The sequence below is a fragment of the Lepus europaeus genome, chromosome 12 (assembly GCF_033115175.1).
Source record: "Lepus europaeus isolate LE1 chromosome 12, mLepTim1.pri, whole genome shotgun sequence".
NCBI lineage: Eukaryota > Metazoa > Chordata > Mammalia > Lagomorpha > Leporidae > Lepus > Lepus europaeus.
In genome coordinates, this window is record NC_084838.1 from 102,731,872 (window position 1) to 102,755,382 (window position 23,511).

At 46.3% G+C, this 23,511-nt stretch overlaps 1 protein-coding gene across 3 annotated transcripts in view; it reads right to left on the reverse strand.

Annotated features, from left to right (window-relative positions):
- NTRK2 (neurotrophic receptor tyrosine kinase 2) overlaps window positions 1–23,511 on the reverse strand; it is a 374,642-nt gene that overhangs the window by 275,005 nt on the left and 76,126 nt on the right. For 2 of the 3 annotated variants that reach the window (XM_062207126.1, XM_062207125.1), the window contains exons 9-10: window positions 9,565–9,600; window positions 6,535–6,635 (exon numbers count right to left, since the gene is read on the reverse strand). In XM_062207126.1, the coding sequence (XP_062063110.1) occupies window positions 6,535–6,635; window positions 9,565–9,600 (137 nt within the window). The remainder of the gene's footprint in view (window positions 1–6,534; window positions 6,636–9,564; window positions 9,601–23,511) is intronic. The other variant, XM_062207127.1, reaches the window with a different exon arrangement.

Consider the following 23,511-nt stretch of genomic DNA (forward strand, 5'->3'; position numbering starts at 1 on the left):
ACATCATGTTCTTGAATCTCCAGAACTGTCAGCTAAAAAAAAAATCTTTTCTTTATAAAGTACCCAGCTTCTGGTATTCTGCCATAGCTATCCAAGTTGGACTAAGACAACAGGACCTGGCAAACACTTGCTAGAAGTGATCAGAGAGCAACTATTTAGATTTTGCCAGACATAAAGTCTCTGCTACTTTGCCACTGCAGTGCGAAGTCAGCCACGGACTACATGGAAACAGGTGTGCACAGATGAATTCCAATAAAACTTTATTACCAAAACAGACAGGTAGACGGATTTGGTCATAAATTGTCTTAGATGTCCAAAGTAATTTATGTTTCATATTCATTGTTTCACTTTATCAGAACAATAATCTTTAAGGTGAATATTAGTATCGCCATCTATGTTCACTATTAGCACTGTTCTCTAAGTATTTCTATTTTTTCCTGTGTTTCTCTTTGGGGGAAGAATGTCCCAGCTTGCTTGCGACTAGCTGAGTTCATGTGACTAGCTGGGTTGATGTTACTAGTTGAGACCTGGGTTACCACCAGGGTAGAAAATTTCATCGCTAGTCTGACATCTTCGTCTAAGGCAATGGTTCTCAACCAAGGATGACAATACCACTCAAGGGACATTTGGCAGTTCTGAGTTGTCCCACCCAAGGGTATGATACTACCAGCACTGAGTGGATGGAGGCCAGGAATACTGATAAACTTCTTTCTGTGACCAAAGTATTACTCATCTCCAAATGCCAGTGAGGCCAACACTGAGAAACTGTGCCCCGGCCCACTCTAGAGCTCTTGGCCACTCTGCCACAATACATGCTAACTTTCCAAAATCTGTCAGCTTTGCAGCCTGCTCCCAGAACAAGGAGAGCTGAGCAGGGCTACAGGCCATTGCATGCAGTGAAGCTGGAAAGAAACCTTTGTTGTTTGGAGCCATGGCGATCTGGGGGTTTGTGCTGCTACAGCATAGATTAACCTCTTGCTACCCCCATCTCATACCGAGAGGCACTACCCAGCGGAAACTAAGAACACGGGTTCCTTCTGAATACAACATTTCAATTTACCACTTATTAGCTGTATAACGTCAGAACCACTTAACCTCTCTGCGTCTCGTAAGCCTTGTGTGTGTAACATGGAAAACATAATTAATTCCACCTGCTACGTTCTCAATGAGTCACGCAGGTAATGAGCTGAGAACCGTGTACACAACAACAGTTAATAAACTGATGAGGAGGAGGAGGAGAAAGCTCAAATTTAGGAAAAAAAAAAAAAAAACAGGACAGAATCACGTCTCAAGCTTGTTTTCTTGTTTTTTGTTTTCTTTTTTTCTGAAAGGCAGGGGGCGTAGAGAGATATCTTCCATCTGCTGGTTCACACCTCAAATACGTGCAACATATGAGACTGGGCCAGGCTGAAGCCAGGAGCCAGGAACTCAATACAGGTCCCCCATGAGAGTGAAAGGTATCCAAGCACTGGAGCTGTCACTTACTGCCTCCCATGGTGTGCATTAGCAGGAAACTGGAATCGGAAGTGAAGACAGGACTCAAACTGAGGCATTTGGGATGCCAGCGTCCCGAGCAACAGCTGAACTGCTTGTGCCAGACGCCTGCCCTTCAAGTTCAGGAGTTGAGCCCATTACACGGCCTCTCATGATTGAGAATGGATGTAGGAAAATACAAACACATGGCTAACCCTCCCATCGTCTCCGATGTCAGATGAGGACAGCACAGAGTCGATAGCAAAGCACCAAAAAAGCCAGAGCAGAACCATGGTGTCAAGGTTCACTTCTCCAAGTGTTTAGCTCTGAGCAACTTTCCCAGAAAATGCTCTGCATGATGTGCGTTGAGGCTTTACCCTGTCTCCTTAGCCTTGTACACACAGAATGATAGCGAGTACTGCAAGGCAAACTGGATGAACTTGGTCTAATCAAAACCGCGCCCCTCAAATTTATCAATTTGGTTGTTTTTTTTTTTTTTAAAAAAAAAACCTTTATCTCTAAATTTTTTTCAGGAGGAAAGAGATCATAGTATTTTAGCTGTAAGTTTCTATATGTTATTATTAAAATCCAGACTTCAACAGACATAAGAGAAATACCTAAACGAACAAGTTCAAATTCCATTTTCTAGATAAGAAAAGTGAGAAGGAGAAGGGTTAGAGGCCCTTCTCTGAGGCCACAGTACCACCCTTGCCCACTCTGGAAAGCCCTGGGCTGGGAACCTGACCCAGGAGCTCTTGGGTCCTCTGTACTGGCCAGGAGAGTGGACACAGCCCCTCCACTTCTCCACATGTCCATTTCCTCCCTGGATAATAATGCAAGCCCTGCCTTCCCCTTGTGGTTAGAGAAGGTGCAAGTTAACCTGGGAATGGGAAGGGGGCTTCCTGCTTGGGCACCAGCTGATGGCCTGCAAACAAGTCACTCTAACTTCACAGCCTTGGGAGGTGATGTAGTGGCACAGAGGGCTAAGCCCCTGCTTGGGACACTCACATCCCGTATCAGAGTGCCGTCCCAGCTACTCCATTTCCAATTCAGCTTCCTGCTAAATGCATCCTGGGAGGGAAGGATGATGGCTCAAGGATTTGAGTCCCTGCCACCTATGTGGGAGACCTGGATGAGTCCTGGGGAATAAACCAGCAAATGGTAAATCAATCTCTCCCTCTCCCTCTCCCTCCCCCTCTCCCTTCCAAGTAGATGAAAATAAATAAAACTCCATCAAAGCAAATAAATATTTAAATTGAAATCCTTCAACAAGAAAAGATAGCTGTGACAATCAGGTGCAGCACATCCTCAAAACGGAGTGTTCACTAAGTGGTTTCCTCCGCTGCACGAGAGCTGGGACGGAGATGTCATTACACGAGAGACAAGCACAGCCAACCTGGTTGTTTGGTTGTGTGGCAGATTTTCAGTTGAGGACATGACCTTAGGCTAGAACAAAGGGGATATTTCCATCCCCCATGAAGCCAGCAAGGTGTGTGAGGAGCACCTGTTTGGCCAGAATGTTTTCCAGATGCCTTGGTAACACCCTTAACTTCTGAGCCAGCTCTCTGACTCCTACACTCTTCTAACCAAATAGTCCTCCCTGTGAGCAGGGACTGTTTATAAATGAAACACGTGACATATGACATACATACATATGACGCACATAACTGATATGCTCAGATTCTATAAAACTTGCCCTTGAAGATTTCTAGAGACCTCACAGTGCAATACACAGATATTCAACAAAGACAATTTTTGCCATTTGTGCCTCCCAATCACTGTGCTACAACATGTTTCAAACTTCACTGAGGGGCCAGAGCTGTGGCACAGCAGGTTAACACCCTGGCCTGAAGCACTGGCATCCCATATGAGTGCCAGTTCGAGTCCCGGAGGCTCCACTTCTGATCCAGCTCTCTGCTATGGCCTGGGAAAGCAGTAGAAGATGGCCCAAGTCCTTGGGCCCCTGCACCCACGTGGGAGACCTGGAAAAAGCTCCTGGCTCCTGGCTTCAGATCAGCCCAGCTCCGGCCATTGTGGCCATCTCTCTCTCTCTCTGCCTCTTCTCTGTCTGTGTAACCCTAACTTTCAAATAAATAAATAAATCTTAAAAAAAAAAAAACTTCACTGAGATGTGTCAACCAGGAGCTTGCATTTGGATTTAGAAAGAGAAAAGGAGATTTCTCTTAGGAAGAGAAAACAAACATTTTAATAACCGAGTTCTATACACATCTGAAGATTTTTCTCTTACTAAAAAATATTAAGTGGCAGGACAAGTGAATAAACCCTGGAGTGACAATGTGAGGCTGGAAGAAGCAACCATCCTCCTGTTGATCGGCCAAGGCATCTGTTCTTGCTCCTCAGTGCAATGCATGTGTATACACTTCCTATGGAAGTGTGTGTGTCAGCGCACGTGCATGGATGCATCTTCTGAGTGGCAGCTGTCCTGCATCTGTGTACTGTGGGCCTCCCATTCCCACTCTCCTGGCCTTGGATCAAGCATTCATCACCTCCATTACTCCATCAAAGCCTAAGTAGTCGTTTCACTTCCAGGCTGAGTTCCATAACCAATAGATTTGCTCATCATTAATCAATTTGCACACATTTTGGGGTGTCAGGCAATGTTCTTAGGAGTTGGGGATACACAGGTGTGAGAAACAACTGCTAGTATAGAGCCACCCTTTATACAAAGGGGACATATTCCAAGACTCTCAGTGGATTGCTGAAACTGTAGATGGTCTCATAACCCCATAAGTATATATAGTGCTTTTTCCCCTATACATACGTATTTACCTATGATCAAGTTTAACTTATAAATTAGGCACAGGAAGAAATGAAAAACAGTGACTGATGATAGAACAGAACAATTATGGCCGGCACCGTGGCTTTCTAGGCTAATCCTCCGCCTGTGGCGCTGGCACACCAGGTTCTAGTCCCGGTTTGGGCACCAGATTCTGTCCCGGTTGCTCCTCTTCCACTCCAGCTCTCTGCTGTGGCCCGGGAAGGCAGTGGAGGATGGCCCAAGTGCTTGGGCCCTGCACCTGCATAGGAGACCAGGAGAAGCACCTGGCTTCTGGCTTCAGATCGGCGCAGCGCGCAGGCCATAGTAGCCATTTGGGGAGTTAACCAGCGGAGGGAAGACCTTTCTCTCTCTCTCTCTCTCTCTCTCTCTCTCTCTCTCTCTCTCTCTTTCGCTCTTTCTCTCTCACTAACTCTGCCTGTCAAAAAAAAAAAAAGAATAGAACAATTATAGCAATATATGATCATAATAGTTTGGGCTTTGGGGAAATTAAAGGGTTACCGTTACAAGTTACAAGTACTGCAATACCTTGACAGTAGACCTGATGACCGCAATGCCTTCTAAGTGCCTAACGGGTGAGTAGCTTATACAGTGTGGACACGCTAGACAAAAGGATGGTTTGTGTCGCAAGGGGGACAGAACAGGCAACTCAGGCTTTCCTCACACATCTCAGAAGAATGTACAACTAAAAGTCATGAATCACTTCTTTCCAGAGTCTTTCATTTAATATTTTCAGACCACGGTTGACTGTGGTAACTGAAACTGTGAGAAAAGCAAAACCGCACATGACAAGAGGGGACTGCAGAGCTAAGAATCCGACTAAGGAATCCAGGGAAGGGAAAGATGACAGGAAGTGGCAAACAAGGTCACCCTAGGCGATGATACTGCTCAGAAGAAAATGAAAGAGAGCCCTGGCGGTGCCTCTGACAGCAGCCTGCATGTGCCTTCCCCGAGCCAGGTTTCCCAGCTGCAAGCTCTGGCTCACATACGTCTCACGTGTCCTTCCCTTCCACCCCTGCGTATGCAAACAGACCTGCACGGGCCCTGCAAAATGCCAGCTGTCCCACAAAGACTTCCAGCTGGGAAAAAAATGGAACACCAGTCCCTCCATTCCTATCTCTAGGATTGCATTGCTCTACGTATGTATTTAGTGCTAGTATTCACCTCTAGGGTCTAAGTAACAGACCTGAGTTTCATTCAGATGTTTACAATCTCCCTCCAGTCCCCTCCAGATGATACTGGAGTTGGAGGGGCACTCACACTTTTATTAAAAATGTATGGAGATAGATATGAAGGTGTAGTCCCTGAAGGAGGAAACTGGCTTGTGACTGTTCTAGCCATCACCTTTTAAAGGACAAACATCTGAAATGGAAATCACTAACAATTAAAGTGTGAACAAAGGGAGAAGTAAATCATCAGACTACTCAGCACCTTTATCACTTTCCTTAAGCCTTTCAATTAATCCCTCCAACCTATAGTGCCCTATTTACATAGGAACAATAAAAATGTCTTATTGATGGATTGGATATTTAGCCTAGTGACTAAAATGCCTGCATCCCCCATCAGAGCACTTGGGTTTGACTCCCAGCTCCAGCTCCTGAATCCAGCTTCCTGCTAACATGTTGACTCCAGGAAGAAGTGGGGATGGCTCAAGTAATTGGGTTTCTGACATCCATGTGGGATATCTGGATTGAGTTCCTGGCTCCCAACTTCTGCTCCAGCCCAGCGCTGTCCATAACAGGCATTTGAGAAGTGAATCAGCAGGTGGGAAAGCTGTCTCTCTATCATCTCCATGTCCAACTCCATGTCCATGTCCATGTTCATCTCCATCTCCATCTCCAATTCCATGTCCATGTCCATGACCATGTCCAACTCCATGTCCATCTCCATGTCCATCTCCATGTCCAACTCCATGTCCATCTCCATCTCCATCTATCTTTATCTCTATCTCTGTCTCTATCTTTATCTGTATCCCTATGCGTATCCCTACCTCTACCTCTATCCCTATCTCCATCTCCATTTATCTCTATGCCTACCCCTACTCTGCCTCTATCCCTATCTCTATCCCTATCTTTATCTCCATCTCCATCTATATCTCTATCTAACTCTATCTCTATCATCTCACTATCTGTGTATCTCATTGCCTCTCAAATAAGTACAAAAACAAATTCAAAATGTCTGGTTGAAGCATCTGCATTCCTCCAACACACCAACATCCAAAATGCTCACAGCCAATCTAGGAAATGCCTGTTTATCCCACTCACCGAGAGATGTTCTCGACCTGCATTGTCGGCAGCGCCTGTGGGAGGGATTTCATTACTTCTGTTTGTGGTGTCCCCAATATCATTCGCTGCAGTCCCATAATCTTGAATAGGAGAAAGGAAAGAGAAAAGGAACATGAAGTTGTCATCAGGCTGCCAACAACCATGAGGCCACACTAAGACCCAGAATGAAATGAGACCAATCACAAAGATTGCAAACCACTGACAGCACGCCATGGAGAAATGTGACCTGGGTTGAATTTGTTGTAGTGCTGGGGCGGTTGGATGCCCACATTTTATCCAACCCGGATTACTGTGCTGTTGTCAAATTCTAAACTTGGTTTAGACTTTGCTCATTGCACATCTGAATACATCCCATTACTGATGGCGTATTTAAAAGGAATACGAATGGGAACTGATCATCTGGTAGTGAGAGGACCTTTCGCTTACAGCTGAAGAATATTAGCCGCGGAAAGCTACATGATGAGTCCCAGGCCACCAGGTAAGGAGGCGGCAGAGCCAGACACAAACCCAGGAATCAACTGAACAACACTTTTCCGGGGCAGATGCCTCCCATTCGGGCAGTGAGCACACACGCTCAATAGGCTGCATAGTCAGCCCCGAGATGCAGCACAGGAACTCGTTTGAAGAGTTCCAGCTTGCTGGCACATCTAGTTCAGAAGTATCAGCAGGCAGACCAACACGACATTTAAGAGTGTAAGGGTGTGTCCTCCATTCACCCCATCTCAAATGCAGCTGCTATCTTGTAAATTAATTTCCATCTACGTAAGTCAGGATGAAAATCAATGTATTTTTTGTGTGTTTACTCAAAGCTTTTATTCGCAGGATCACATACAAAAAGGAACCTCAGTAGATTGATTGCAAAGTTGCTTATAAATGTCTGTATTTTGATTCTAAATAGATACAATGTCATCAATTTCCATCCTGAACAAGGCACCTCATGATCCCAGACCCAGCTACACTTCAACAGTAAAATCACTGCACTGGCTTCGGAGCAACCATCTTAAATGACAATTTTATCAACACAAGTGCTCCTTTGAATGTGAATGAAAAGTAACAGAAGAAAATACTCATTTTCATTTTGAGTATCTTAAGACATACTGATTTAAAGCAACAACAGATAATCACTTATATTTCCCTCCTCATAGCATAGCCAACGGCTCACTCAAAGTTTACATCATTTAAAGCAGCAGCAGTTTACTGTTATGATGCTTTGGCCTAAACTTTCAAAATGAGATCTGAGGCCAATGCAAAGGTAACGTTCTTAAAATCCTGAAATGATCAGAAAGGAGTCCCATTCTTTGCTTAAACCACATCAGAGCAAAGTAAAACAAAAATACACAAAGCACAAGCACAAAGCCAGCCAAACCACAACTTGAAAGGAACAGGGCTTAACATGAATCACCAGATACAGACAATATAATTCTTCAGTTAAAATTAGCTCCAGTTAAACATAACCACATATTGTAAATAAATATACATAGAACTACTTTATAAAAAGACTACATTTAAATACAAAATTAAAGAGCAGAATATTTTATTGTATAACTATGTGCATAGAACAATTGTCATCAGTGTAACTTTCAATCATTCTTAAATCTCAAGTAAAGTCTTGAAATATAGCCTGCCAGGGGGCCGGCCCTGTGGCGTGGCAGGTAAAGCCGCTGCCTGCAGCGCTGGCATCCCTTATGGGTGCCGGTTCGAATCCTGGCTCCTCCATTTCTGATCCAGCTCTCTGCTATGGCCTGGGAAAGCGGTAGAAGATGGCCCAAGTCCTTGGGCCCTTGCACCTGCGTGGGAGACCTGGAAGAAACTCCTGTCTCCTGGCTTTGGATCAACCCAGCTCCAGCCTTTGCAGCCAATTAGGAAGTGAACCAGCAGATGGAAGACCTCTCTCTCTGTCTCTCTTTCTCTCTCTCTCTCTCTGCCTCTCCTTCTCTCTCTTTGTAACTCTGACTTTTAAATAAATAAATAAATCTTTAAAAAAAAAACAAAACAAGAAATATGGCCTGCCAGTTCCCATAACTGTGGCTTCCCAGCAGGAACACAGTCTGGGACTGTTAAAGATGGTTGTGTGTTTTTTTTTTTTTGTTTTGTTTTGTTTTTGTCATTTTTGGAAGCAAACTCAGGTTTGATCAAGACAGCAAAGAAGACTCCAGAAACGGGGCAAAAGCTAATGTAGTGGGCCTTTTGATTTCATCTTCACACACTCCTAGGGGAACCTCATTTTGTTCGAGGGTTTCACCAATCCACCTCCAGGGAAACTGACCTCAACTGCAAGGTGGGTCAGATAAGCAGGAGTTAATCCACCCTCCATGAGCGCAGGTATGGACCAGGACCCAGCTGGGTCTTCAATCAGATACAAAGAGGGCGTGGTGGAGGTGTCTGGGAAACCTCTCCCGGTCTGGGACCTCCTCAGCTGCCCTTCTCTGTCTGCACTCAGTGAATGGCTTATGTCCACCCGCCATCCGCTGACACCATCTCACAGCCCCAGGGAGCCAAACCTTCAAGGAGGACAGTGCATTGGGCAGGGGGACTGTAGGAAGGCAGTGAACTTGGGTCCCCGACAACACAGCGGGGCCATTGGTCTTACCCCTAAGGCAAGCCTACCCCTGAGGGTCCTGTGAGCCGGACTTCCACCCCATACAAGAACCGTCATTTTGAATTGGGTTTCCTGACATAGCCAGAAACTGATACACTTCTCTTTTCTGGGCAGTCAGGGCTTTTAAACAGGTAATTAGTTCCCAATTATGGAAGCAAAGTGTCTGTTCCAGCACAATGGATTCACTAGTTCCAAGAACAGAGCAGGAGAGACAAAAGGCTATTTACAGGCACTGGAAATATCAAGGGAATACAGCCATCAGTACTGAACGATTTTTGAAATATTATTAGACCCATATCGTACTTAGAGTGCATAGTTAACCGAGCTTAGAGATCTTCTTTTAGTTGATTTATTTCATTATACACACACATTTTGAAAAAACACAAAGCAAAGAAAAACATGATAGCTACCTGCATAAATTACATCAGGATAATTCAGGTTTGGATCTAAAAAAAGCAAAACACAGAAAAGGCTTGTTAAGTATGCATTTTGAAGCTTAAAAATTACTAACCAATGCAAACAAAAACACGCTAAATACGCATTGAAGGTTTATCATGGAATAGATTGCTTTACAGGACAACAGGTCACTAAGACCTGAACTTCTTGGTGTTCTCCCCAGTCCTCCACCTTTCATCCCTCCAAAAATGGAACAAATGATGAGGAACCACAAGTCACTCTGAGATTAACAAACCACTGCCAGTCACTTTATTGGACTGTTTCTATCCTATGGTTGGTTGTTTCCATGGCAATTCTGGTATTTTTCTTACAATTCTGGCATTTTGTGTTAGCCACTGATGGTGTGGCTGGCAATTCCTGCCAAGCTGTGTGTAGCCAGGTCACTTGCATCCAGGAACAATCTCCCTGCAGAATTTTATTGTCCGGCTTGCCCTTGGGCGAGGAGGGGCTCTACAGCTAAAGGAATTCTCTATGGTCTTAAAAATGGCACAGAAAAAGAAAATGTACTTTCTCCATTGAAGTCATTTACACACAAGAGGTTACAAATAAATACAGTGTAAATACAAGGACACTGACTTAATTTTTTGGATGACTCCGAAGTCACCAAGATGATCAGAATATTCCGCTCAAAGGTATTTCCACAAGATCTGCCAAAAACATTTAAATTAAAAAAAATAAAATAAACAACAAAACTCGGCTTCAACAAGAACTGGTGACAAAAACATTTGCTACTGATTCTCCAATCAGAGCTAAGTGGGTCTCTCCCTGAAAGCAGACTTGGAAATAAAATTAAATTTTGTTATTACATTTAAGTGATTGCAAAATGAATTTCCAAAGCTATTTCCTATGCTCTTAATCCTCACTTGCCGTGTGAAAGAGCGAAACCTGTAAACCATAAAGCTTACTCAGTTTCCATTTCACTTCTGAACTCCTAGCAGAAGAAATGCCATTAAAATAACACAAAATGAGCCAATGTTCTGCTCATGTGTTCTCCAGTGAACAATCAAGGTTAGTCTAAATGAAGAACCAAATAAAAGTAACCCCAATGTTCAAATTAGAATTTTAACACATTTCAATACAAGAATATCTATTTTAGCAGAAGAAAAAAAATTAAATAATGGTATGTCCACTGTGGGGTGTGCATAACACTTTGCACAACTCTAGGGGGCACTTTTCATGTTGCATCTATGGGACTAGCACCGTGCAGTGCAAACCTATGCAGCCATGTATGATAATTCCAAGTCAAATCATGCAAAGCCACTGATTCCAATAAATCTCACTTGAGTTCTTAGCTTTGTTATCCCAAAAATCCATTTCAAATTAGCTCTGAGTTACAACTGTGACGATGTCTACTGCCAGAATTATCTGTAGCGGGGATGACCCCTGAGAAGGGACTTGAAGGCTGCCCTGTGGACTGAGGGATGAGTCTGTGAATAACGTAGCAGGAAGTCCCAGGGAAAAGGGCCCTAATGTCATTTTCAGGGCACTCACCTGTTCCTGGGAGTCCTTTCCCTTTGCAAAGGTTCTGACCAAAGGATGTCCCTTCTGGCATGAGGACTTCCTACCCCTGCTCAAGGAAGCAGGCCATTCCTTGAATCACTCATGAATCCATTATGTCAGCAGACTTCACCCTGCCCTCTCACCTGTGTCTGGAAGGGGACATGCCCTCCGGAAAGCAGATCCCAATTCCAGACCTCACTGCAGGTCCCTGGGGCCCAGAATTCCCTTCCCACACTCCCCAAACCCAAGCTCAGCCTGCTTAGCCTTACTCCTAGTCACTCATGAGTAGCCACATCCCCTGCTGGCCAACTCTCTGACCCCAAGACCCACAGGGAGGGATGAGGATGGAGCTAAGACAGGTAGGCTGGGGTGTCCACACACAACCCCATGAACCCTCTCACTGGACAGTTGGAGTTGCCCGTCAGAGGCCCTGGTCTGGGGCAGCTCCACCAAGATCACAATGTTCTTGCACGGAACTCCATGAGTCTGAGAACTGTAACTCCAAACCCAGCCTTTCAGGTCACTACAGACACACGTGTCAAGCAGGAAGAGAAACTATTTTATTTCACAATTTATTAACTTGTCTTAAAATTTTAAGTATTTGGCTAAAAGTAGGCAGAACCAAACTTTGTCAAAGGCACTCAACATCCCAGATGGTCTGGAATAGAGGGGAATCTGGAGACCCTGGATTTTGAGTTTTAAAACTGGGGACAGCAGGGCTGGTGCTATGGTATAGCAGGTTAAGCCACCATCTGCAGAGCCAGTATTCCATATGGGCGCTGGTTGGAGTCCCGACTGATCCACCTCCATTCCAGCTCTCTGCTAATGCCCCTGGGAAAGCAGTGGAAGATGGCCCAAGTCCTTGAATCCCTACCACCCTTCTGGGAGACACGGAAGAAGCTCCTGGCTCCTGGCTCCTGGCTCCTGGCTTTGGCCTGGCTATTGTGGCCATCTGGAGAGTGAATTAGTGAATGGAAGATTCTCCCTCTCTCTCCCAATCCCTCCCCCACTCTCTCTCTATATATAATTCTGTCTTTCAAATAAATAAATAAAATATTTAAAAAAAAAAAAAAAACCTCATGTGCGAGATAGACCTGCCATCACCACGTGTGACTACATGCACTGTTTCACAGGACGCAAAGACAGGAGTCAGAGCCCGATTTCTCTCAGCCACGTATTTAAACGGCCTCAGTGAACATGAATGACGTGCAGGTTTAATCCGCCTCATCGCAGACAGGGAACACCCAAACACACTTCCCACACAGAGGCCCCAGCAAGATCCAAGAATGCCAAATCAACCCAGTAGAGCAAATTGCTGGGTGTAGAAAAATGGGGTCGGGAAGGGCTCAAAACCACACAGGTCCGACAAACATCCAGAAAACAGGAAGCTGGCAGGCTGACAATCCCTACCAGCGCGTGCCTTTCGGCCCAAGTTCACCGGCACGCTCAAAAGTTTCTGAAAAGCATGACTTTGTCCTAACTTCATTTCCCCAGCTGCACGAGAAGCACTGTAACTTTACTTCCATTGTCAGTGAGAACTAAATTTAGGGTAAGATTATGAAACCCACAGAAAGACAATGTGGGAGGAACAATAATGGGATTTTTTTTTCCTCCCAAGCAGACTGCACCACGTCTGGCAGCAGTGTCCCTGCCTCTCCGTGTGCAAAGGTTCAGAAGCCTGCAAATGGAAGAGGTGCTGATTTGTCTACACCGAACAGGAGTCCCTTCCTGCAGCTGAGCCAGCCCATGGAGAACAGTGGTTTGCTTCTAGCAAACTTCCTAGCTAAGCAAAATCTCTCGTGATGGGTGCACTCCAATGATGCAGCAATTATTAGCATCATTTTAAATGCAGACATAGAAAAAAAAATGACCACCTCCTGTTTAGATCAAATTTTGAAAATATCCTGCCATGTTAAAGTCTAATTTTGCACTGGTTCCTTTTACCTAGTTTAAAGGCATTCATTACATACCATTATATACTATTATATGCTAAACTTCGGCACCTCTGTTTGAGATATTCAATGCTAAATAGGAAATGAAGACAAGCACCTGCTACCAGGCTGTGAGGGACAAAGTCCAAACAAAAGAGAATGAACGCAAGAGAACTGAGTGCCATCCACCTTGAGTCACACCCATGCAGTGGGGACTTGAAAAGGGATATTACTCTACCCTGCTAGCGCTCATCAAGAAATGCATGTCAGCTGTCAGCAGCAAAAGCTGACATCAAACCTCTAAGGCTTCAGATTGGGAATCTCTGCGGGATAACGCATGGAAATCTGAGACCCCCGCTCCACCCACCCACATGCAAACAGAAGCTACAACCCCACCCCAACCGTGGGCAGACAGAGGCCAAGTACTTTTTTTTTCTTCAAAGTCAGAGTTACAAAGAGAGAGGAGAAGCAGAGAGAGAGAGAGAGAGACAGCCCCTAAAATAATATTTTAAAAGCTATCTATCTATACCGAAAATAGAACTGATTAAAATTTCAGTCTAGGGGGCCGGCGCCGTGGTTCACTTGGCTAATCCTCCACCTGCAGTGCCGGTACCCCGAGTTCTAGTCCTGGTTGGGGCGCTGGATTCTGTCCCAGTTGCTCCTCTTCCAGTTCAGCTCTCTGCAGTGGCCCGGGAAGGCAGTGGAGGATGGCCCAGGTCCTTGGGCCCTGCACCTGCATAGGAGACCAGGAGGAAACACCTGGCTCCTGGCTTCGGATCAGCGCTGTGCAGCCATTTGGGGGGTGAACCAACGGAAGGAAGACCTTTCTCTCTGTCTCTCTCTCTCACTGTCGAACTCTGCCTGTCAAAAAAAATTGAGTCTAGGGGCCAACACTGTGGCACAGAGGGTTAACGAAGCACCAGCATCCCATATGGGTGCTGGTTCGAGGCCCGGCTGCTCCACTTCCAATCCAGCTCTCTGCTATGGCCTGGGAAAGCAGTGGAAGATGGCCCACATCCTTGAGCCCCTGAACCCATGTGGGGAGACCCAGAAGCTCCTGGCTCCTGGCTTTGAATGAGCTGAGCTCCAGCTGTTGCAGCCATTTGGGGAGTGAACCAGTGGATGGAAGATCTCTGTCTCTATGTAACTCTGCCTATCAAATAGATAAGTCTTTAAAAACAAGAAAGATAAAAATTCTCATCCTCTTAACTCCATTTATGTTAAATAACCTAAAGAGTGGGTCTTTTTATTTCCAACTTCTAACCTGAGTTAGAGCTCATGGGTAAATCTTGTGATCCTATCTAAATTATCTTGAGTAGAGCCTTGATTTTTTTTAACTGAACAACTCTCTAGTCAAAGGAAAACCACATTTATAACCTAGGAAAATAAATTTAGGGAAGGGAGGTAGCCGGCCAGTAGGGTGCATCTTCTATTCTGCCACCAAGATAAATATAATGGTGGCTGCCAGGAAGACACCCCTGTCTCCTCCCTTTAAGCTTTTCGTCTCCCTCCATCACCTTAAAAATAAATAGAAAGAAGACATTTCTCACAATCCCATTTGTAGACGCTATTTAGTGTGATCTTGACAAACACCGCCAAGAATTCCATGCGATAAAGTCAAGAGCGAGACATCCGTACTCTTCCGTTAAAGTGTGTGCTGGCTTCCAGCTCACGGGAGTCAACTTTCTGGTCTGCAAGACTTTCTCCCCTTCCCCTTCCAATCGGGGCTGAACTCAGGGCCCCAGACATAGCCTGGGGGTTCAGAGTGTCTGCTGAACGTTTCTGGCTGAACTACTGATTTGCAAGGCAGCCCTGCGAGTCGTTTCACTTTTTTCTGGAACAGAAGACGTCTTCCACGGGACTGCAGTGGATAACAGCATTGGCTCCTGCACCTCCAGGGGAGCTCCGGGAAGCATAATTAGTTAGCATTCGTCCTCCTGAGATAGCAAGAGTTATTTAAGTATAAAGCTTAATTATCGTGATTATCATGTGTCTGCGGACAAATGACACTTCTCAGTTATTTAAGGCAGATAGAATTTTCTTTCCTTTCCCTCCCCTGATGAATGGCCTACAGAAATAGGGGACAAGGGGAGGCCCCTACATTCTCCTCCATTTGGAGAAATCTCTTCTCCCTGCGTTCCTTGGCCCAAGCGCACCCAAGCTAAAATCTGCCCATGGTGGGAGGTGGGGAGGTGGGGAAGGGGGCAAGTCTACGCATGACGTCATAGATCTTTTGATAAAAGGCACGGAAGAAGCAGCTGTGGGAAAAACTCCTCCAATATTTATAGTTGGTTCCTGACGCGCGTTTCGCACTGGAGGCAGCCGCTCCTGAATTAGGAAGCGTAAGTCCCTCACTCCCACTGCCTGTGTGAATGAGCATTTTTGAGCTGTGACATTCTTCCTGAATGAGTGGGCCAGACAGGCACTGCGTAAAGAACGGTAGGCTTGGAAACAAGGGGATTGTGTCATCTGGCGCCCGGGTGAGGTTTGTTCCGGGCCTCAAGCATTAATCCACTCGGTGGCCACGGTTTTGATAAGCAAATCTCCTAAATTAGGGCGTTCACACACACACACAAGCACATGACCTTCAGAGTCCTTGGCAACTGTGCTATCTGATGGGACCACACTGACAAAGGCTCCACCCTCCCTCCTCGTGCCAAATCCTAAGCCATCTCCCTGCCACTAATTTCTGCTTTAAATGTCACCTAAAAAGCCGCCCTGCCTCCTTCTAGTCTCCCCTCCCTCTCCACACAGACTCCTGTTCTGTAGAGCAAGATTGAATGCCAATGAAAGCCACAGGCAGATCAATTTCATCCGAGACAAGTCTTCCTTTCTGGGCTGGGAGCTAAATAGGATACATCAGGATCCTCAGTTAACCCCACACTCTGCCACCACCGTTTCTGCTTCTTCATCCCGCCACGCCTCCCTAAGCTGCATATGGAGTTCATCCGACTTTTTGGCCAAGCCCACTTGCAGGGCATCTCGGTGCACAACATATTCCGTATTTTTATCACTATTACAACCTGATATTCTCTTTTTTTTTTATTTTATTTATTTATTTATTTATTTTTGACAGGCAGAGTGGACAATGAGAGAGAGAGAGACAGAGAGAAAGGTCTTCCTTTTTCCGTTGATTCACCCCTCAATGGCTGCTGCGGCCGGCGCACCGCACTGATGCGAAGCCAGAAGCCAGGTGCTTCTCCTGGTCTCCCATGCAGGTGCAGGGCTCAAGGACTTGGGCCATCCTCCACTGCACTCCCTGGCCACAGCAGAGAGCTGGACTGGAAGAGGAGCGACCAGGACAGAATCCGGTGCCCCGACCGGGACTAGAACCCGGTGTGCCGGCGCCGCAGGTGGAGGATTAGCCTAGTGAGCTGCGGCGCCAGCCATAGCTTGATATTCTCAGGGAGAGCCAATGTGGTGATCTATTTATTTATTTTCTTATCTATTTATTTATTTGAGAGGTGAATGATAGACTGACAGAGAGACCTCCCATCTACAGATTCACAACCCAAATGCCTACAATGACTAGGACTGGGCTAGGCCAAAGCTGGGAGCCAGGAATTTAATTAGGCGCCCCCCTGGCAGGTAGCAGAAACCCAAGTGCTAGCACCATCACCACTTCCACCCAGGGTGCATATTAGCAGGAAGCTAGAATTAGGAACACAGCTGGGACTGGGACCCAGGCACTCTGATGTAGGGATGTAGGTACCCTAAGTGGCGGCTGAAGTGTTAGGCCAAACACCCTCCCAGTGAGGTAATCTTGGTGGATGCCCAACCAGCTGCTCTAGTGGTGGCCCCAGGTTCTGCAGGCCAGCAGTGAACCATCCTCACTCACTGCTCAAAGTCTGTTCCACCACCCAGCAGCAGCATCCTCTGAACCTGTTAGCAAGCCAGAATCTTAGGCCTGGTCCAGATCCACTCAATCGGAGTCTGCATTTTAATAGGTTCCCCAGGAGATTTGTATACAAGTAACAGTTTGAGAAGGCCAACTCAGAACTTACAGAGGAGTCTTGGTGGAGTGGAATGAAGCAGTAGCTGGATCCCCAAACATGCAGGATGGGGTGCCTCTGGCTACACTTGCAAAGACCCCTGGGAGGTAGGGGCAGGAGACTGGTTTCATTCCCAACCACACACCTCTGGATCCCATTCCAAATGTGGAGAGGGAAAGGGAAAGAGTTTCCATGAACCCTCCATTCCTAGGAACCAAACTTGGCCTTGGTTTACTCCAAGTCTACAAAGCTCGAGTAGTCAAATGGCAGAATCCTGAGGTCCTACTTCCGAGCAAGCTGAAGTCCCTGGGAAGGGAGGGCAAAACCAGTCCTGAGATAAAGGGCATTTCTAGGCAGCAGACTTGTCCCGAATGATGACAGAGCACAGAGACCAGGGGAGGTGAGCAGCACTTCTTTGCTACAAGGTCAGTGCCAGCCCGAGACCAGACTGGGCTCACCTCCAACACAGCACGTGGTGCCAGGTACGCCAGACCAGGACTGGGCTCACCTCTAACATAGCACGTGGTGCCAGGTGCGCCAGGCATGCTCCACTTCACAACAACCTTCCAAGAAGGTGCTAGAACCCTCATGAGAAATTTGCTCAAAGCCACACAGGTCATGGAAGATGGAACTCAGATCTGAGACCGAATCAGATCTGAGTTCAAAACCCACATCGTATCCACAATGCCAATGCTCTCCTTTGTGGACAGCATGGGGGAAGTACGCTTAAGATCCCAAGTTCAAATATTAGATCTGAATAAGTCAACAGCAACTCAAGTTTATCTCACTGACAATAAAATCTTAGGAGCAAGCGTCTGACCTACAGGGTAAGACACCACTTGGGACGCCCACACCCCTCACTGCCTGGGTTCAAGTCCAAGCTCCACTCCTGAGTCCAGCTTCCTGCTAATGCATACCCTGGGAGGCAGTGGGGGTGACTCAAGGACTTGGGCCCTTGCTTCCCTAGTGGGAAACCTGGATTGAGTTCTTGACTTATGGCCTTAGCTGGTCCAGCACTGGTTGTTGTGGGCATTTAGATAGTGAACCAGCAGATAGGCAATCTTGGTCTTGTTTTCCTGGCTGGCTGACCATCAATCTGTCTGCCTTCCAGATAAATTAGTAAGTAGGAAGCAAAGTATTAGAGGTTTTACCTAATCTACTTAAGAGTCTGTGTCCACTGACTTCTACCCAATTGCCCACAATTTCCACCTATCTTTACCTGTGGTCTGCTTAGGGAAAAGAGTAGGGAAATCCACAAGAATTAGAAGCTGGTCTTGGGGTCCGAGCTGTGGCATAGCGGGTAAAGCCGCCACCTGCAGTGCTGGCATCCCATATGGGCACCGGTTGGAGTCCCAGCTGCTCCTCTTCCCATCCAGCTCTCTGCTATGGCCTGGGGAAAGCAGTGGAAGATGGCCCAAGTCCTTGGGCCCCTGCACCCACGTGGGAGACCTGGTAGATGCTCCTGGCTCCTGGCTTAAGATCTGCACAATTCCAGCTATTGCCATCAATTGGGGAGTGAACCAGTGGATGGAAGACCTCTCTCACTCTTTGTCTCTCCTTCTCTCTGCATAACTCTTTCAAATAAAAAAAAAAAAAAACAAAACAAAACAGAGTGGTCTCTTGGAGACAAGGTGGAGGGCGCCGTCACAAGGAAAAGTGGCCGTGCTTCACCTTTTGCCACTTGATGAGTGGGTTTTTTGTTTTTGTTTTTTGCTGGGAGGAGGAGCTGTGTCTCATCACCCAGTCTTGCCCTTCACTCCACTACCTTTCTTCCAAGTAGGGCTCACCTTGTCTTGAGCTTTGCTAACTTGCTACAGAAGCAGCTCAGCACCCTCCCCCACCATACCTCCAGGGAGCTGACCTGTTGCTCAAGATTCTAACATAACAGGATGCTAAAGGAGACTCTTCCTGCCCAGTAATTGACACCAAAGCGAATGCAAGCCATTGAAATGCAGAATCCACGAAGGAACTGGATAAGAACTGGACCCACATCCTTTGAAATGGCTGATTCGCCTTGAGACTTTAACAGGTCCCCTGGAGGAAAGACTAAGGAGAGATTTATGAAGCAGTTTCTTCAAGGAAGTGCTGTCAGGACCCCCATGTCCCTGCAGGTGGAGGGCTCAGAGGACAAGACTTGACTCCTGCCACGGAAGGGGAAGGCAAAGACTGGCCACGGGTGCAGGTAACATTTGGTGTGACCTGGACACTCAAAGGACAGGGCAATTGTGGAGCTTCCCGTGGACCAGATGGAGACAGCACCGGAGAAAGTCTATGGGGGGAATCTTAGGTCCAGTCAACAGGGGCACCTGGAGGAGGCGCTTCCACCAGCTGGACGGAGTGGAGATGCATTTCCTTCATCATAGGGGATGTGGAGAACATCTCCAAGAACCCTCAAACGTTCACAGAAAAGGAAGTCCGAGTATGGGCTCCAGATAGTCCCAGAGGACAAAGCCATTGGCAAGAAAATTTCCCTGTCATGCTGCACACCTAACCCCTTCCACCTGGCAGCAGGGGGCCTGAAACCGCAGCAAACTCCAAGCCCTCCGCCCATCCTGTGACTCTGAACTTGGAGAAGGCAAGAGAAGAGCTTGCCTGGGAGATCAAGCCCAGAGTTTTGACTTCTACCCTGATGGGGCATGGTATTTCTCCATGGAGATTCCATCTGCTGTGGTGCTAGAACCCCGTATGAGTGCCAGTTCGAGGCCTGATCGCTCCACTTCTGACCCAGCTCCCTGTTAGTGCACCTGGGAAGGAAGCTGAAGATGGCTCAAGCGCTTGGCCTGCTACCACCCATGTAGGAGACCTGGATGGAGTTCCTGGTTCCTGGTTGTGGTGGCCATTTGGGGAGTGAACCAATGGATGGAAGATCTCTCTTCCTCCCTCTTTTTCTGTCTCTCTGTCTCTCCTTGTGAGTGTTCTGCCTTTCAAATAAATAAATAATTCTTAAAAAAATAAAATGAGCCTGAAATGACCAAAGGACTCTGTTATTCAATCAGAAACAGGAAAACCTTACAAAGCTCAGAATTCTTCAGAGTGGAGATGCTCACTCTCTGTTTCTCAATGAATCACTCGGGATCTTAGAAATCATTTTTCAAAAATGCCTGAGCCTAAGCTGAGAGTCACTGAATCAGAATTGCTAAGTGAGCAGGCTTTGGGAATGTGTATGAAAAAATGAAATGTAATGAAAAACCTTCAGGGGTTCTGATGTGAAAAAAGGGGCAGGAAGCTACTGTTCAGGGAGCCAGGGGGCACTCACCTTAATGAACCCATTGTACAGGGACAATGGAAGCAACACTAAAATAACTGGTGTGATTGTCACAGGGCTGCTCTTTGGTGTGCTACAAAGATAAGCACTACAGATCCCCAGATTTCAATGTGAAGCTCAAAGTCACACTTTGTGCTTTAAACACAACTCCCAACTCACGGGAGCTGAGTTCAGCTCTTCAATGAGGGAGCCAAAATGACCAATTTGGCATCCAGAGTCTAGAAAAGTCCATTCTACCTTTCTCGGTGACCAGGAGGGTTCCCAGTGATTAGGAGATGGGAGCGCGCTGGGTCCTGTTGACACCCAAAGGTCTGCCCTCCCCCTCAGCCCCTCTGGATGGGCCCAGGATGGGGTGTGTACGGCCCCACACCCCGAGAAAGAATATCCAGGCATACTGGTTGGCTGGCTCTCTTGAACGCCTATCATAACCTCACAACCCTCACACCCTCTTGGCCGGGGCCAAGGCAGGCTCTAGGTTTATCTGCCCCACACTTCATCCTTTTAGGGAACAGAGTACTTGCCACCCCCTGCAGTCCCTCCATACCACATGGTAGGGTAGCTGAAGCAGTCATTACTTCAACCAGTCCATGCCCACCAATTTTTTTTGTTTATTCATTTTTATTTATGTTTCCTTTTCTTTCTAAAATTTAAAACTGTTTTCTTTCTAATTGACACACAGTGATTGTTCATATTTATGGGGTACAGTGTGACATTCAACACATGTAGACAACATGGAATTATCAGGTCAGGCCAGTGGGCATTTCCACCTCCTCATCAATTTCTTTGTGTTTAGAGCCTCTGAACTCTGCTTCTCTGTCCTCAAAGATGTGTTCCTAGGTCCAGTGTTGTGGCACAGTGGGGAAGTTGCCGTCTGCAATACTAGCATCCCACACGAGCACTGGTTCAAATCCTGGGTGCTCTACGTCTGATGCTGCTCCCTGCTAATGTGCCTGGGAAAGTAGCATACGATGGCCCAAGGCCTTGGTCTCCTGACACCCATGTGGGAGACCTGGATGGAGTTCTGGGCTCCTGGCTTTGGCCTGGACCAACACCAATTACTGTGGCCATTTGGGGAGTGACCCAGTAGATGGAAGATATTCTCTCTCCCTCTCTCTCTCTCTTCCTCTCTGTAACTTTGCCTTTCAAAGAAATCTTAAAGAAAAAAAAGTTCCTAAGCAAAGTGAGATCACAGAAATCATGGTTCTAAACTAAAAGAGGAACCCCTACTCTAAGACCCTAGAGATTCCATATCAATTCTTCCAGCTCTGTGTGGAAATGAACGTGGCTCCACAGCGAGCCCAGGCTGCCTGCTTCCCAGGAAACTTGCAGTGTCCAAAAAAGAGGAAGACAGAGAGGAGGGAATATCTCAAGGAAAATCCTTAGGGGAAAATGTAGCTGGAATGTCTTCCCAGAAAGATGGGTGAGAGGCTTCCCCAGGCTTCACCATGGACTGGATGAGGACAGCAGCAGAAATACCGGAGGAGTACAAAGCCAGACTTGACCGATGCCCTGAACCTGCAGTGCACCTTCGGGTCAGCAGGAAATATATTTGTGTGCGTGATTTGTTTGTTTTTCTTCCATTTTAATGGGAGTACGATGGAAAAGAAGCAGTTCTAAGAAAGACCACTGTCAGTAGCACCGACCATGAATCTCATAAATCCCACAAAGATTCCATCCCACAAGCTGAGTGAGGTCACTCTCTAATTGGTCACATTGGTTTATGGCCCTCCAGGGCCATTTATATCCACTTTCACCCTGGGCCAAATCTCCTTCACTCCCACTTTTATTTATGACTCCTTGAGAGCTGCTCCTTGACTAAAGACTTCGAGAAAAAAAAAACAGATTTTTCCATTTCAAAGATCTAATGATAATGAATAAATGAACAAGAAGAGGAAAAGACGGGAGTGAAAAGAACATCTTTACGGAAGTTAGCTTTATTTTAAATTTTCATAAATAAATGTTTCTTTTAAAAAGAGTTCAAAGACTCCAGGATATTCTATGCCAGAAAACAATTCTTTGCCATCACCAGCTACACAAAAGCTAAGAGACAAATGCTAGGTAAAAAATGTGGTTGAATGGATAGGAGTTCTTCTACTAAGTGTTAGCACCGTATAGAAATGTTCAAAAGAAAACACATCAAAAACCCTATCCTAAATAGAAGCTCCTGGCTTTACCTTGGCCATGCAATGCACATATCAAAGGATACACAGCCCTGAAAGATTTCAGTCTCTACATCTTCACCTTGCATCACGTTTCACCCCCAGCGATTTTAAAAAAGGCCATTGTTGGTGAAGTTCAAATAAAGTCTGAAGTTTAATTAATACAAGGGTACTTCCAAAAGTTCATGAAAAACATGCATTCTGAAAAACTGTTTTGCTCTCCAGTAATCTTTTTAATGTATTTCTTTGAGAGGCAGACAGAGAGACAAAGAGACGGCTCCTATCTGCTGGTTTATTCCCAAGATGTCCCGATGGCCAGGGCTAGGACAAGGCTGAAAACATCTAGGTCTTGCAAGTAAGTGGCAGGGACCCAACTACTGGAGCCGTCACTGCTTCTTCTCAGAGCGTGCATTATCAGGAAACTGGAGTCAGAAGCTGGGGCCACGTATCAACACAGGACACAATATCTCAACCCCATCTGAACCACTAGGCCAAGAGACCCAGCCAAAATTTTTCTTTTAGTTCTATTTTCTCGTGAACTCTCTGAAGTCTCCTTGTGGTAATGTACTAAAGTCAGTTTCTTAATTGTCACAAATGCACCCCAGGAACATAAGCTGTCAACGATGGGCAACGCCATGTAGGCAAGTATCCAGGAACTCGATTAGCCTGCAACTTTCCTGTGAACCTAAAATCATTCACGGGCCATGTTGTGGCCTGGCAGGTAAAGCTGCTGTCTCCAGTGCAGGCATCCCATATGGGCACTGGTTCGAGTCCTGGCTGCTCCTCTTCTGATCCAGCTCTCTGCTGTGGCCTGGGAAAGCAGTGGAAGATGGCCCAAGTGCTTGGGCCCCTGCACCCGTGTGGGAAACCGGGAAAAAGCTCCAGGGTCCTGGCCTCGGATTGGCAAAGCTTTGGCTGTTGTGGCCAAATGGGGAGTGAACCAGCGGATGGAAGACTTCTCCCTCTCTCTCTGCCTCTCCTACTCTCTCTGTGTAACTCTGACTTTCAAATAAATCAATAAAACAAATAAATAAAATGATTCACAGATAAAACG